At 32.9% G+C, this 15,846-nt stretch overlaps 2 protein-coding genes across 2 annotated transcripts; one reads left to right on the top strand and one right to left on the bottom strand.

The window, feature by feature from the left end:
• Positions 1–7,186, top strand: LOC133670535 (truncated transcription factor CAULIFLOWER A-like). Its single transcript, XM_062091043.1, has 8 exons — positions 1–185; positions 5,476–5,554; positions 5,786–5,850; positions 6,171–6,270; positions 6,367–6,408; positions 6,619–6,660; positions 6,772–6,914; positions 7,075–7,186. Exons 1-8 carry the CDS (start codon positions 1–3, stop codon positions 7,184–7,186), a joined length of 768 nt encoding a protein of 255 aa, XP_061947027.1.
• A 2,189-nt stretch (positions 7,187–9,375) lies between these two features.
• Positions 9,376–15,257, bottom strand: LOC133671559 (uncharacterized). The gene is made up of 9 exons (XM_062092333.1): positions 15,067–15,257; positions 14,524–14,808; positions 13,754–13,944; positions 13,602–13,649; positions 13,188–13,260; positions 12,753–12,924; positions 11,091–11,522; positions 10,820–11,011; positions 9,376–9,722 (listed from the first exon to the last, which is right to left on the bottom strand). The coding sequence occupies exons 2-9, from the start codon at positions 14,777–14,779 to the stop codon at positions 9,653–9,655; spliced, it is 1,434 nt and encodes a 477-aa protein (XP_061948317.1). The 5' UTR covers positions 14,780–14,808; positions 15,067–15,257; the 3' UTR covers positions 9,376–9,652.
• Between the last annotated feature and the right edge of the window lie 589 nt (positions 15,258–15,846).

Below are 15,846 nucleotides of genomic sequence, written 5' to 3' on the forward strand. Positions count from 1 at the left end.
ATGGGGAGAGGTAGGGTTCAGTTGAAGAGGATCGAGAACAATATTAGCAGGCAAGTGACATTCTCCAAGAGAAGAACTGGTTTACTAAAGAAAGCTCATGAGATCTCTGTTCTCTGTGATGCTGATGTCGCTGTGATTGTTTTCTCTACAAAAGGGAAGCTCTTTGAGTACTCCACTGACTCCAGGTTTTTTCTTTCTTCTTGCTTAACTCCGCTCAAACTATCTCCACTTTTGTTCTTGCACGTTGATCTTGCTCTATAGTAAACTATCTAGTACTTGTTTTTCACATTCTTTATTTTTCGCCCTCGTATGGTTCTGCCTGTAATCATTTTTCATGCTGTTCAAGGTCTGCATTGCACCTTTCCTTGCAACAATCTTTGAGTCTTGATGTCTGTTACATACAAACACAGATACAAACAAGAAATAATGCTACAGTACACATTTTTCTTGCTATAGAGAACATTGATGTTATTGTAGATGTATGAACAGTGACAGTTGTGTACATCACATACTGTTGACTGTTTTATAAGTTTTTTCTGTGGAAAAATCCTTGGTATTCATAATTATCTTCTTATATAAATATTTATAGTTCCTGGTCGCCCTTCTTTTATTTTATGTCCTTTATGATTCCCTTTTGTCTTGTTCGTCAATTTTGTTTTCTTTGCATCTAGAGCTAGTACACGTACGGCATTAATCACTCAATCAAATGATGAGAAGGAGAAGCTTCAAATTTGTGCATTTTGAAGTTTTGACTCCTGCATGTGCATCTCGGCAGTACTGTCTGTCATTTCCCATGTCTATATACTACAAGAAGCTAGTAGCGGCAAAGTAGCAGTATTTTAGGCATAGGAAGTGACATGGATTTCCATATATTATAAGCTGAAGATCATATAGAATTGTAGCAGGTCAGGTCTAGCCAAAGGCCATAGAGCTCTGTGCATGGGGTTTTGTGCTTCAACGACACCGTTTGATTAGCATATATACGAGGATACGGGGACATATATATGGTTCTGGTTGTTGTTTAAGCAAACTAGAGATTCCATTTTGAGACTTTTTGAGAGGAGAAAGATATCATTAGTAGTTAGAGTTACATATTAGATCATAAAAAAAGTTTGGCACTATCAAACGAATTTTGTTAAAAAAAAAACCATATATAATTTTAATCTGATAAATATCCAGTTCTATAGTTTTTTTTATTCGTTTTCAAGTCCAAATTAAACCTAGAAGTTGTACATCAGCTACTTTTCCTTTAGGAAGAGGTAGATGAGGAAAGGTGAATCAAGTATGTTTGTTTTTTAGATATCTTTCGTGGTTGTGATTAAAAAAATTAAATTTTAAAAAAGTAGGGTTAGCTGTAATTAGTTGAATTTAAATATATGTTTAATAAAAATTATAATTAAAATTTATATGTAACAAAATATATATATATATATATATATATATATATATATATAATGTTTGGTAACTCACTTGAAAAAATATATAAACACTATTGCATAAAAACTACATTTCAAACTTAATTTTTTTTTTAAGTAATCACCGGAGCATGAAATACAGTTTAATTTATCATCAAGCAATTCATGTGTTTGTTTCACTATAAATGCGAAAACTAGTAAAAAAAACAAAAAGAAAATAAAAAAAAATGCGGCCAAAAGAGACCCACGAAAACAGGGAACAGCGGTTTGTCAAGGGAAAAGATTCGGCTAAGTCAAATCGTGGTTTCTGTAGTTTTCGATTCAGTTTCCTTAAAAAAAAAAGCTTTAATAACGTTGGGATTCATCAAGCTAATTTTATAGATACAATCATGGGGTGGGGAAGAAGATAATTCTGCCAAGGTAGAAACTGCCATTAATGAATTTGTGCAGAAGTCTAAAATTCAGCCCATGTAACCCAAACCTAACCCATAAAAATTACTGAAAATAATGCCCAGCAAGACTCAAATAATGAAAAATGTAAATCCATACCCAAAATTCAGAGATGATATACAATTCTTAATAAAAATCTACGTCTAATCATTTCAATGATCATCGCCGCCACTTGCGCCTTCATCGGCAGCATTTCGTCAATGCTGCTATAATCTATCACGACAACATAACTATTATCATCTCCGCCGCCACCTTCCCGACACCGCTGATATAAATGTCATCCCAGCACTATCTTATTAAAAAAAAAACATTTTCACTTCATTTAAATCATTAGTTGAATTCCATTAAAAAAAAACCTTAGAAAGTGTTTATTTTTCATTAAATAATAGCCTTTTATCTTCCAACTCTAAATTTATTATTTGTTTTATAAGGATTTAGTAATTGAAAATTAAGAAAATATATTTATTAAAACACAAATTCTCAAAATAGAATATGATTACCTTGTTTGTCTTATGTGGAAAATAAAGAGAAGAAATGAGCATAAAACAAGGTAGATGTACCAAACAAAACACTTGTATTTATATGCAAGAACTAGATTTGTTACTTGTGCTTTGCTACATGCTAGCTAGTAATAAAAGAATGTTAAGGAAAAAACAAATCAAGAGTAGAGTCATTGATTCAATTGGTGATTTAAATAATATAAATAAAAAAAATACAACAATAATAAATAAATAAATAACAAAAAATAACAATGAATATAAAGGGAAAAGAAACTTAGCTCATCCAAAGTATCTAAAAACTCAATGTTGAAGGACGAAAATAAAGAGAAGAAATGAGCATAAAACAAGGTAGATGTACCAAACAAAACACTTGTATTTATATGCAAGAACTAGATTTGTTACTTGTGCTTTGCTACATGCTAGCTAGTAATAAAAGAATGTTAAGGAAAAAACAAATCAAGAGTAGAGTCATTGATTCAATTGGTGATTTAAATAATATAAATAAAAAAAATACAACAATAATAAATAAATAAATAACAAAAAATAACAATGAATATAAAGGGAAAAGAAACTTAGCTCATCCAAAGTATCTAAAAACTCAATGTTGAAGGACGAAAATGAATTTTTTTAAAAAAAAAATTTAAAACTGAGTTAACTTGTAAACTCTGTAATAATAGATATAAGATTAAAATAATCTTATAGAAAAAAAAAACAGGAAAAAAAGTTCGAAGATTAATTTCTATTAGATCAAATGAGAACATAATAACTTCATTTAAAACAAAATGAAAAAAAAAGAAGCTTAAGCTTAATCTCTAGCAAATAAAATGTTTTAGGATGAAAATTAAAGAAAATATATAATTTTAAAAAAAAGTTCAAAACAACTTGATTCTAGCATTTACAGGTCAAGATGAAAAATATTTGACTTAGTTGTTATATCAAGGTATCCACGTTCAAAATAAATTTGAATAAAATAATGAAACTTAATTATCAAACAATCCAATATTTAAAAACAAAATCAAATAAAGAAATTTAATTAGAAAAAGCAATGAAAAGAAATATAAATGAACTTGTGTTAATCCACTAACTTTGCGACTATAGGCACATGAATGGGATAACACAATAAAAAGAAAATGATAAAAAAGTGTGAAGATCAATTTCCAAAAAATAAAAGTTGAAGGATAAAATTGAAATAAATCAATTTAAAAAAGAAAAAAAAAGTGAACTCGCGTTAAGTTTTGAAACCAGTGACTTTGGTCATGAACTCGAAACTAATATCATAGAAGGTAAATCATAACAAATAACAAGACAAAACTCTAAAAAAAAAAGATAAAATAAGAAAACATCAATTTTTTTTTAAAAAAAAAAACAAGCAAACCCAAGTGATCCTTTTAAACCTGGTTTAATTTCTAAAACTCATAACCTGTGAAATTTAGGATTCTACTTAACCCGCCAAACTTGCAGCTCAGGTCATAAGATCAAGATAACCAAAAAGAAAAGAAAACGTAAAAAATCACAAAGCTAAAAGGAAAATAAAGTAAAAATAATAAAAAATATCAACCCGGATTAACTTTCCAAACCAGTAACCCGGGAAATTAGAACGAAAACACTATATCTGGAAAAACCTCGAAGCTCAATTCTCAACCAATTAAATGTTGAAAGATTAAAGTGGAAAAAAAAATCAATTACACAAAAGGATTCAAAAGAAAAAAATTAAAATTAAAAGAACAACGATTAAAATTTAAATTCAAAATAAATTTTACTTTTGATTGAAGGGTGAAATTGAAAAGCGAAATTAATTGAACAAAAAACAAAAAATATCGAAAGAATAAGGATCCTAAAAAATAATAAGGGATGAAATTGAAAAACATTTTTTTTAATTTTATAGATCATTTAAAATTTTATAAATAGTAATCATAAGGTTATGAATCAAATGTAAAGGAAAAATAAATTGCAGTGGTTGGTCTGAATTCTTATAGGGGCTAAAATTAAGCTTAAAAATGAGAGAAAGGAAAAAAAAATAGTTTTCAATGCCAACCCAAAGATGCCTTTTGCACACGCGCCACTCCATCACATAAGGGGCACCAAGGCTTTTTGAACGCTTTCGTGGAAGGCAGGGCTTGGTGATTGGACAACCATGCATACGCCACTCAAAAATCGCTCGAGGGTCATCCACTCGCTGGCATATACACACACCAACATATGTTTTGAATAATATTTAATAAGTAGTCAATTACAATAATGCTCCTTGATAACCTTACAATTAACTATTAAAACAACGTAAAATAATAATAAAAAGTTTTTGTAAGAGAATTATGTTGATTTTATCTTTAGAAACTACAAAATAATTTCATTATTTGAAAAAAAATTGGAATACAATAGCTACCCTATTTAAATCCAGTTTATGTGTTAAGATTACATGCATTGGTAGCTAAATTTAAATCTAGTTTATTTTTTAAAAAAATATTTTTAAATAATGAGATTTTGTAAGAAAGGAATTCATTTACAACAATTTTGACCACGACCTCTAGTTCCATCTCAATTATTATTGTCAAATTATAATGTGAAATGGCTGTCCATCTAGTTGCTTAACATTTCTGGTCGAATTTTGTTTGCATCTCCATAACTCAATCCCTCTAATATCTCCCACTTAAATTCTTAGATTGAACTGATATTCTAGTTCGTCATGGTATAGTGTTTTGTCGGCATTGCTTCTAGTCTAGACAACAGAAGTACTTTTACTTCCAAAAATTCTGCATAACTATGATTTTTTCTTATTCAACGATAAGGGATGTCTTCGAACTAACGCATGCATCAATAGAGATCAAGTATTTTTCTCGGATAATCCCAAGGACATGCCTTTTAACATTCGAATTGACTGCAATGCTGACATTAAATAAAGGTCATAGATTGAATAAGTTAATCATATCTTAAGATTGTTTTTACTAGATTCTCATGTCATGTAATACTTTTCTTAAAAAGGAAATACTTCTTTCTTTGGGTGGATAGTCATTCTTGTTTAGGTCTCATGGATGTACTTAAATATTAAAACTTGTAGTTCATCTGCATAAATCTTAGTTGAGCATTCTTCAGAACTTCTCCATTTTTGGCAGCATGGAATCGATCCTTGAAAGATACGAAAGATGCTCGTATGCAGAGCAGCAGTTTGTACCACATGGCCCTGAACATCAGGTATTATATGAATATGATCTACTAGATTGAGTCCATAGTTATTAATCTTGTACTTTTGTGGTTGGACCGGAGAAGGGCCAATCGACCCTTCAGCAAGTTAGGTTTTGTTTAAGGAGCCTAAGACCTGATTCATAGGTTGTGTGTTTGTTGGTTATGGTATCTCATATCTTCACATTGAATATGATATTGTATGTGTCAAAGTTTCTTGATATTTTTGTGAATCCTTTTTAGGGAAGCTGGTTTTTGGAGCACCCAAAGCTCAGGGCTAGGGTTGAACTCTTGCAGAGAAACCTAAGGTACTACTATGATTTCATTTGAGTTATAGTAATGTTTGTCAAGTCATAAATTATGACTTTTATCCGTGTGGTATGCTGAAGTCTTAGTCTCTGTATCAACTATACAAAAATACTCAACCAAAGGATTTCGTTCACTTCTTCTTCTTTTTTCCAAGGGTATTGGAACCGTGGCTTACTGGTTTTTGAGATTCTTTTTCCTTAAAAAAATCTCCAAGATGCTTGAAACCATCCTTTTTGTACTGTTTCTCACATGGCAATACAGCAGTACTGGCCAATAATCAAGAAAATGATGTGATATATTTCACATTTTGCCTATTTAGGAACTATACAGGACAAGATTTGGACCCTTTAAGTTACAAAGAACTTCAACACCTGGAGCAAAAAATAGATACTGCTCTTAAGAGCGTACGATCAAGAAAGGTGAAGTTCAAGATGTTTGTGTTGTGAGATGCTAGTTTGTTTAGATATACATGTTGTAATGCTTGCTCATGGTGTAAGTTAATCTCGAATTTGCAGAACCAACTCGTCCACGAATCCCTTGCAGAAATGCAGAAAAAAGTAAGATTTCTGCACTTCTTTTTTTATATAGTAAGATTTCTGCACTTCTATTCACTGTTGTGGTGAAAATTTTGTTTATGTTTGAGTAGCCGCATAAAAGTCACTAATATAGCACTAGCCTGTTACCAAAACACTAGCTCAAGAGCCTAGGGTTTGTAGCCCTAATTCATACTCATGGTACGTGTCATCTAACGCACAAGCTTGTGGCAGGAAAAGGCACTTCAGGACCAGAACAACATACTAGTAGAACAGGTATATAAGTCACTCAAATACGATTGTCAGGTTTGGTCTTTCATACTCAAACAGGCTATATTGCATTATATCTGAAAACTGATAGTGGCACATTTTGTGAGGAAAATAAAGGTCAAGAAAAAACTGAAGGCGCTAACTGAGCAAGCACAATGGGAGCAGCAAAACCTTGGCCAGAACTCGTCCTCTTTTATGCCACCACAAGCACAACCTCCACTGCAGCCGTCGATGCTATCACATCCTCCACCAACTATAGGGTATGCTCTCTCCCTTCTTGCTCTAGAGAAACATTAATTATATCTATGGAAGTGAGGGAAAAAAGGATGCGTGGTCAATTTAAGCGAGGATACTATAATTCCATGCTTTGCTAGTTGATTTACAGACTAGAAAATAACCATTTGTTGCAAAATGATGCAGTGGCAGTTTCCAGATTAGAGGATTCCTGAACGGTAACAAGGATGTTGAAGTTCAAACTCAACCTAGCACCATGCCACATTGGATGCTTCGCCATGTCAATGATAGAATTTGAGACATGGGATGGGAGATCAGAAAATCAATGGGGCCTTGAGGTGAAGAAGAAGAGTATTTATCACTTCGTTTATAGCCGTCAATTTATCCATCGCATAATCTCTACTAATATGCTGACAATTTCAAGTGCTTATTCACAATAATTGAATTTGTAATCTTAACTATTTCGAGACCAAAACCAGCTCCGTGTCGTGTCATATCCCTTAAGTAGGCAAAGATTCCACTTTGCATGTGTGCAAGTATAATCTCTGCTTCAACAAGCTTAGTCCACCCTGACTTGGCTGCTGAAAATCTCATTCATGAATCATGATCAAGAGCTTTTATCTTGACTTATTTGGTGGCAACGCTGCCATCGCTGGCCTAGCCAAGATGAACATGTGAACTAATTTATCTATAAACAATAAACTTGGAAAAGAGTTTGACTCCTATTGTCGCAGAACAAGAGACAGAATTCTATGTTTTCCCTTCTTGTTTGGTTTTGCTTTTCATGTGGGGGTTAGATTTAGTAGTGAGTGGTCACCTCATGAGTCAACTTAACACACAAGCTACAGCTCCAGTGATGCCAATTTTCCAATTGCGACATGGTAAACCACAAATCGAAGTTGTCTGTGATGATATACCAGCTCGAGAATGAGGAAAGAAAACTGTTTTCTTAAATAAAATACTATTAAATCAAAAGACTATTTAATTATTTTTATATATTATATGGATTGATTAATTTGTTTTCATAAACTAAAATAACTAAATTATAATTAACTGGCTCAAGAAAATGACTTGTATTTACCCAAAAAAATTTCCTTGAATTTAAAGGATGAAATTAGAAGAAAAAAATATATTAATTAAAAAAAATCAAAGAAAAGAAAAAAACAAAACCCCCTTCCTCTTTTAGTTTATTGTTAAAAAGATCATTTCCTTGTGCTATGCTACATGTCAAATTAATTTTTTTAATGTAAAATTTTTTTTAGATATTATTAATATATTTTCTAATAGAAAAATAAAATTAAACTGTGTGGAGGTTAATCTAATATGACCTAGTCAACTTGACGAAGGCAAAGACAACCCAGACAACTATTAAAAATATAGTTTGACTAAAAAATTCCAAGACAACATATTCTTTTTAAATATTAAGACGAAAATATATTTGATCGACTTAGGTCAATTTGAGTTAACATTTCAAATTCAATACTCAAATCATGAGACCGAAATAACATTATAAAAAACAAATCAAAACAAATTGTAAAACTCGATCTTTAATCAAATCTAATATTGATAGGATAAAATTGAAAAAATCAATTCAAAAACCAAAAACATACAACTTGAATTAGCCTGGGTAATTGATTCAAACCCACAAACCGAGTCATATGATTGAGATAACCTGATAGAAAGCAAGTCACAACAAATTATAAGGCTCAATTCTCAATTAACCCAATATTGAATGATGAAATTAAAAAAATAACATAAAAAATGACATGTTAACCTGTCAAACTGGTCACCCGGATAATAAAACTAGGATAATCTTGGAAAAAAATATGATTAAATTTAATTTCAAATCAACTAAATATTGGATTCCAATTGTATGTTTGTCGTTTACACGCGCTCCACCGAATTAATGAAAAGGACAACTTGGTTGCAAATAACTAATTATGGTAACCGGATAGAAGGGTGCGGGAATCGTTGCACACATTAACAAAAAAAAATTTAATAATATTCAATCTTTTAAAATTACTAAACAGCCCTTAAGTCAGCTCAAAATAACAAAAAAATATAAAAAACCAAAAATGCCCTTTATTTTATTTTAAAGGCAATCTCATAACTTCATTATTCATAAAATAAAAATATAAAAATCCCTCCTGTGCAAATTTAATGTTTTTTTTTGTTATCTTATAGGTATCACGGTAATTTTAATATGCAAATAATAGTAAAAGACAAAAGCAATCAAAGTTGCATATTATTTTTTTTGCTTTAAAGACAATAAAATCATTTAACTTTATAAAAAAATATATAAACCAACTTATCCTTAATCAATATTGCAATATTACATCGCCTTGACAAGATGGTTTTACCACCAAATGCAAGTTTTGTATGGCTTTTGAGCTTCTTTTCTTTTAATTTAATTTAACGTAGCCTTCCCAGGAGGCTAGATCTTTAACATAACACAACGTCACTTATCTATGATCAAGGCGAGCAACATTTTACAGCAAGAATCCTTTTGCATATGCTTTAAGTCCAACAACCACTGAATTTTATACAATTTTCAATCAGAAGTTCAATTTCGACTTCAATATCAAGCATGTGGTTTTGGTTCAATGGTCACAACCAGACTGATCATCAAGGTGACCTACGAGAAGTGATACATAGAGCACCAGGGATTCCCCATTGGCATCTCAATAATATAGTTATTAATTGCAGTCCTAATTGGATCACCACCGAAAATACAGACCACAACAGTGAGCAGCAATCTCCAGTCCTAATTGTTTGTTTCGTCCTTCCTGTTGCTGATATCTTCATAATCTAAATCACCACCAAGCAAATGCTCCCTGCAGGTAAAAAGAACTGTTTTGTTAAGCATCTCCAAATGAAACAATAGGAATATGACGAGATAGTACATCCAAGCCATCGCAATGATAAAAGTGGCAAAGCTCACGGTGGCATAAACTGCACACGAGCAGTGGTAACAAAATGTAAACAATGAGTCAATTGACAGTAGCTCGACTCGGTATTTTAAAGAAGGTTGGCATTGAAGCGTCGCATTAATATGAAATTCACATCACAGCCACTCTAGAAAGTGTAAAATATAAATACATGAGATCACATCCCATGTCACTCCAAATATTTTAGAGAATTTCAGCTTCCAATCAAATTCTAGTGACTCGCAGCATATTGTGGACATCTTTACAAGCAGAAGATGGTGTGCTACTAAGAACTCCAGAGTAAAGCAACCAGATAGAAAGAATAAATAGAAACAAGGGCTAACTACAAAAATACCCCTTACCTGTAGGGCTGTTATCAATGTTAACCCTTCATCAATTGCATCCATCAATTATACCATTAAGGTTACCACATGTTTTTAATTGGTACCCTTCCATCCACCTCCCATCCAAATCAGTTAACATATTCCATTAAATACCCATGTGGTAACTCAGAATTTCAAGATTTATCAAAGTTAGAACAGAACAAGAAAAATAACAGTACGAGATTGGAAAAAAAAAATTGAACTTGAAACATTCAATTTTTAATTTCTTTTTAATTTTGAATTAAATGGGATTCAATGGTTGTTTGTTCTTTCTTTTTTAACAACTAACTTTAAATTTTTAGTCTAAATGGGATTCAAGTTTTTCAAAATTTTGAGTTTAAATTAACTGTTATCTTTTTTATCATTAACTTTTTATTTTTAAACAAAAAATTCAATTAATCTTGAAATTTCTAAGTTTCTGCATGGGGGTGTAAAAGATTTTGTTAACAGATTTGGATGGAAAGTGGAAGGGAGGGTGAAATTGATAACTTTAGGTAACATTAGGAGTAAAATGGATGTGATTGAAGAAGGGTAAACATACAACCTCATGTATTCTTGTGGTTAACCCTATAAATAACACGTCAGAGGCAGATCTATCAACCATACACAAAAGAGGAATACCTCAATCTTCCACAGAGGCGTGCTAAAGCATCTGCTCCTGTTCTGGATGCAACATCCTCAATCTTAGATGCATTTGATAAAGTTACATTCTCTGCAAGTCTAAACTCGCACAACTCTTTCAAGGAACAAGCATCAGTCAACACTGCCGAATGGCCACCGCCAGCTGCTAGTTTCCGCACTTCCCCTACACACCTGCAATTTGGTACTTCCATCAAAATCCAGGACTAAATAAATCAACAGAAGCTACTGAAGAAATTTAGCTATAACATACCAGTCAACTGGTGATGGATACCATGCGTAAGTAGATTTCTCATTCGCTGCCTGACCATAGCTATTGTAACCCCATCCATGTATTCTTCCATCCCTCATAGAAACAAGTGTGTGAGAATGTCCACAAGCAACATGTTGCACATCAGTTGGGATCACCAAAGCAGGGATATTTCGCAGAAAGGATTCAGATTCGCTAGGAATGAAAGAAAAAGATCCAGTTTGGGGGCCAAGGCCCAATTGCCCAGCTTGACCACCACCCCAAGCATAAAGAGCTCCCTTCTGAGTCGCTGCACAGGTGTGTACACCTCCACATGCAACATCCTTGATGAAGATTCCATCAAGGGCAACCACTCGCCTCGGCAGCAACTCTTTATCCCCAGACTGAAGAGAAGTATGCCCAAGTTGGCCCATGTTTCCTAGCCCCCAAGTATAGCTGCATGGCAAGAAGTTAACAATCATGAATGATCAATTTTCTGCAGACAGAAACAAAGATAGTGGTATATAGAATGAATCCAATTGTTTCTATGACTTGTCTTTGGAGTATGGCCATAGGATAAGCCATTCAAACAAATATAGGCTTTTAAAACTAAAAGATTTCTCTCGATTAAAGACCATCATACAGAAGGGATGAGAGAGGGATGTCAGCGAAGGGCTAAATATTGAATCTTTCTTCTTAGAGACAGATGCTAATTGCTGCTTCTTCTTCTTCTTCTTTTTGTGATAGGACATCAGATAGGGTATGCTCAAGGCTACACAAACATTAATGAAACAGTCCCTGTACATGAAGAAGTTCTCTCAGCAGAAGAATCGACATCTGCATCAGTCGGAAACATGTGCTACCACATGCTGAACCTTTCAGGAAAGTGACTTAGTTGAGATAAGTCAAATTTTGAGGGGGTTGCAAGTTCAACAAACAAGTTGGACAAAATATTGATACAGACCACATGCTTAAGATGTTTGGTTAAGGGTCTTCAATTGTATATATGCTCCTTATCTAGTAAGTATGCAATTAACTCATATGCCACTCAACATTAATTTATGCTAGTCATCCTGGATGATGTGACACCTCCTGCAACTGCTTTACCAGTTTTGTGAGCAGCATGTACGCAAAACTCATAACCCATTTCCATCTCCTGGCATAAATCAATATCTAGTTCTACATATTAGCTTTCTAGTTTCTACCCCCATTTCTCAGTTATATTATGTTCCACTTCAGCTATGACTGAGCTCTCTGCTAAGTAGAACCAAACTATGATTGATAATGTAACAATCCTAAGCACATGAAATCTACAAATTGCTAGACCACACAATAAGTTAGTCGCAGAAAAAAAAATCTGTGACAGATTTGTGCTAGGGAAAAGTGGCTTGAGCATCATAGTAGAGAACGCAAGAAACAACTAAAGCTACAAGTTAGTGGAAGAAATAATGGATCAACAATAACTTTATGTTTTTCATGGGATAACCAAGGTGGTTGGGGAAAGAGACTTGTGGATCAGAATGCATCGCATTTCCATTGCACCCCATCTCCTGACTAGACATGAGATTCCCATATGAAGATATTTCCCAACCTTCAAAGAGAGTTACATGTGTCATGCGGATAACCACAGTTCTCATGCTTAAATGTAGAGCTATCTCCATTTAAGAGGTCCTTCAGATAACTTACACCTCGCCCTTTTCAGATATGGCAGCTGTGTGGTACTCCCCGCATGACACTTGGGTAATCTTCACAAGCTCAGGGGCTTCGTCAAGAAACTTTGCATAAGCATTTATTACACGAGCCCCCTGTAGTCCTTCACAAGTAAAACCTCTGCCAAGTTGACCATATTCATTGTAGCCTGCTTTATCAGAAGAGCAATAATATACTGATTAATAAATAGGTCGGATAAGAATGGTGCAAATTCTTCCATTTCCTTAGATCAAATGTCAACCAATTAAAAATTGGCGCATATACTGACCAGATGTTCTTAAGCCTTATCATCGACACATTATATGAAAGTTGATGGAAACAAAACAACAACAAAAAATCCACATTCTTTTAGAAAAATTCACAATAGCTTTTCATGCAACCAGAAGACCATTCAACCAGAAGACCATTTACCCCAAGCTTGCAGTAGGCCATCCTCTGATAAAGCCACCACATGAACTGCACCACAGGACACCTGGCGGATGATCTGAAACAATTGATGTACACAATCCAAATTAATCCAGTAAATTGAGAGTCGATAAAAAATTGAAGATATATCCAGCTGATGCTTGATAGTGATGTTTCTTATCAATGAACACAAAACAGATTTATGATGATAGGTAAAAACTAAAAAATTAAAGATTAACTGAGACTGAAATTACTTTTAGTTAATGGCCAAAATGCCATATCCAAGTAAGAAGAATAGTGTATTGAAGGACTATAGAATATATTGCATTTCATAATGAATAAGCTTAAGTACTAGAATACCAGCAGTTGTTTAAACTAGTTGTTTATAACTGAAAATGCAAACTCTGATCTTTAACATACCGTGTTTGGTGAAAAGGCTCCACAGAACAAACGTGGATAATTTGATCCCTGTAATGAGAAGTATAAAATTCATTAAAACATAATAAAACCGAACGGATTAATACCTATTGATGTTTATAGGAAAGCAAAGTTAGCTGGAATAAAATGACAACCTGATTTTGTCCCCAAACCCAGAGTCTACTCAAGATGGTTCCATCATTTTGACGAGGCTCTGCAATAGCAGCAGTACAATGTGCCCCACAAGATACAGATTTCACAAACTCTGTCTCCAGTTGCTTCACTTTCTTCGGGTACTTCCTGCTGTCCTCAGTGCCATCTCCCAGTTGACCAAATTCGTTATCCCCTGATTGAATTCACAGAGAGGTATATAATGCCTTTCTTCATAGGAAATACACGTACACTATCAAATGTGATCCTTGATACGATATATTGAACAAGCACCCAAAACCAGGGTACATTGCTAATGCAAGAAAAAAGAAAATAGATATAGGCACAAAAACAAATTTGAGAAGATAAACATCTAAATCCATAAAGAAAAACTATTATACAGCTATTCTGCTAAAATATTAAAATCCGCTATCCAACCAATAACAGTAAAAAACACTGGAATAAGTAAATCACTAACATTTTCAATTACATGTTAGAAGAATTCCAAGGCACAATCATCACCAAGGAATTGAACAAAATGAGGATATTATTCCCAAACCCCAGGTAAAGAACAAAGGTTCACAAGTGATAGCCAAAGTATGCTTCCCGGCAACAAGGAATTACAGCTTCATTGAGAAGAAAAAACCCTATTATCCATGCTTTTTTTTTTATCAGTGCAGCATAATAAATTGAACACAAAAATCCACTATGAACAGCGATTAAAGGATAGATAATACAATAAACAATACCATAAAAAAGTTAGAAGGGAACAAACCCCAAGTGAAAAGTGACCCATCAGAAGCCACAGCAGCAGTATGCTCACGGCCACAAGCTATATCCAACCACCTAGCATTAGCTCCTGCAGGGCACCCAAAAAGCTCAGGAGGAAGCTGTTTTGGAATTCTCAATTGACCATCTTTGCCTTTCCTCCCTGTTTGCCCACTCTGATTGTATCCCCACACATAAATTGCACTCTTTGTTGGAAAATTCACTGACCTTTTCGTCTCTCCTACTATCTCATTTATATCCATTTCTATTCTATCACGTCTTTTAAAAACCCCTAACAGTAAAACCAACAAATAAACCCAAAATGAGACAGATGGAAATTTCATCAGTTCTTAATGAAAAGGCAGAAAAAATCTAAACTTCTGATGGCCCATTAGGAAAAACCAAATCTCTTGATGACCCATTTGCGATTCTTCAAATTTTGATACAAAGATTGAATGGATCATGGTGAAAGTGTGAGTTTGATTGCTGGGACAATTGAAGGAGGAGAAAAGAAAAGAAAAAATGTAGCAAGGGTGCAATTGAAGCATACCTTTTTTCTCGTTATTACAGTGAGATTTTGTTGAGAAAATGTGATGTAATATTGTAATAAAGTACGGATATTATAGAGTACTATGTATGGAGTTGTCTTTCGGAGAAAGTGGAGAGAATGTGAAGGAACACATTCGACATTGCTTGCGGAAATTGGGAGCTTTCTATATTCCAGAGCTGTATGGGCCATGAATCTTCTAGAACCAGGTTATATGGTTGACTTTTTCTGTTTTTTCTTTACTATTTTTTCATGGCATTTGAAGGCTTTTGTACCTGTTGCTTTTTTTACTGTGTTTTTTCTAAAATTTTAAATTTTTTATTTAAAATTATTTTTTTATATATTTTTTATTTTTTGATATGTTAATTACAAAATATATATATATATATATATATATATATATATATATATATAATTTTGATATATTTTTAAATGAAAAATATTTTAAAAAACAATTGTAATCTTATATATCTTTTGCATTAATTATTTTAATTAAAATTATAATTGTTTTCTATTTGAGAAAATTGATTTTTATTGAGAATTAAAATCATTTAGATTCAATTAAGTTTAAATTAAGAAATATATAGAGTTGAATTTTCAATATTATTTATCCAAATTTTAATTTGCACATTTAATACAAAAATAAGAGTATTCAAATGAAGTTTTTTTCAATCATAAATGTGTTCCTTTTTTATCTCTTTTTTTAACCCAAAAAATCTTTTATGGTAATAAATTTAATATTTGAGATAGTTTTTGGGTAAATTTTGTTCTTTTAAAAGGAAA

This window comes from Populus nigra, chromosome 13 (genome assembly GCF_951802175.1).
Source record: "Populus nigra chromosome 13, ddPopNigr1.1, whole genome shotgun sequence".
Classification (NCBI taxonomy): Eukaryota; Viridiplantae; Streptophyta; class Magnoliopsida; order Malpighiales; family Salicaceae; genus Populus; species Populus nigra.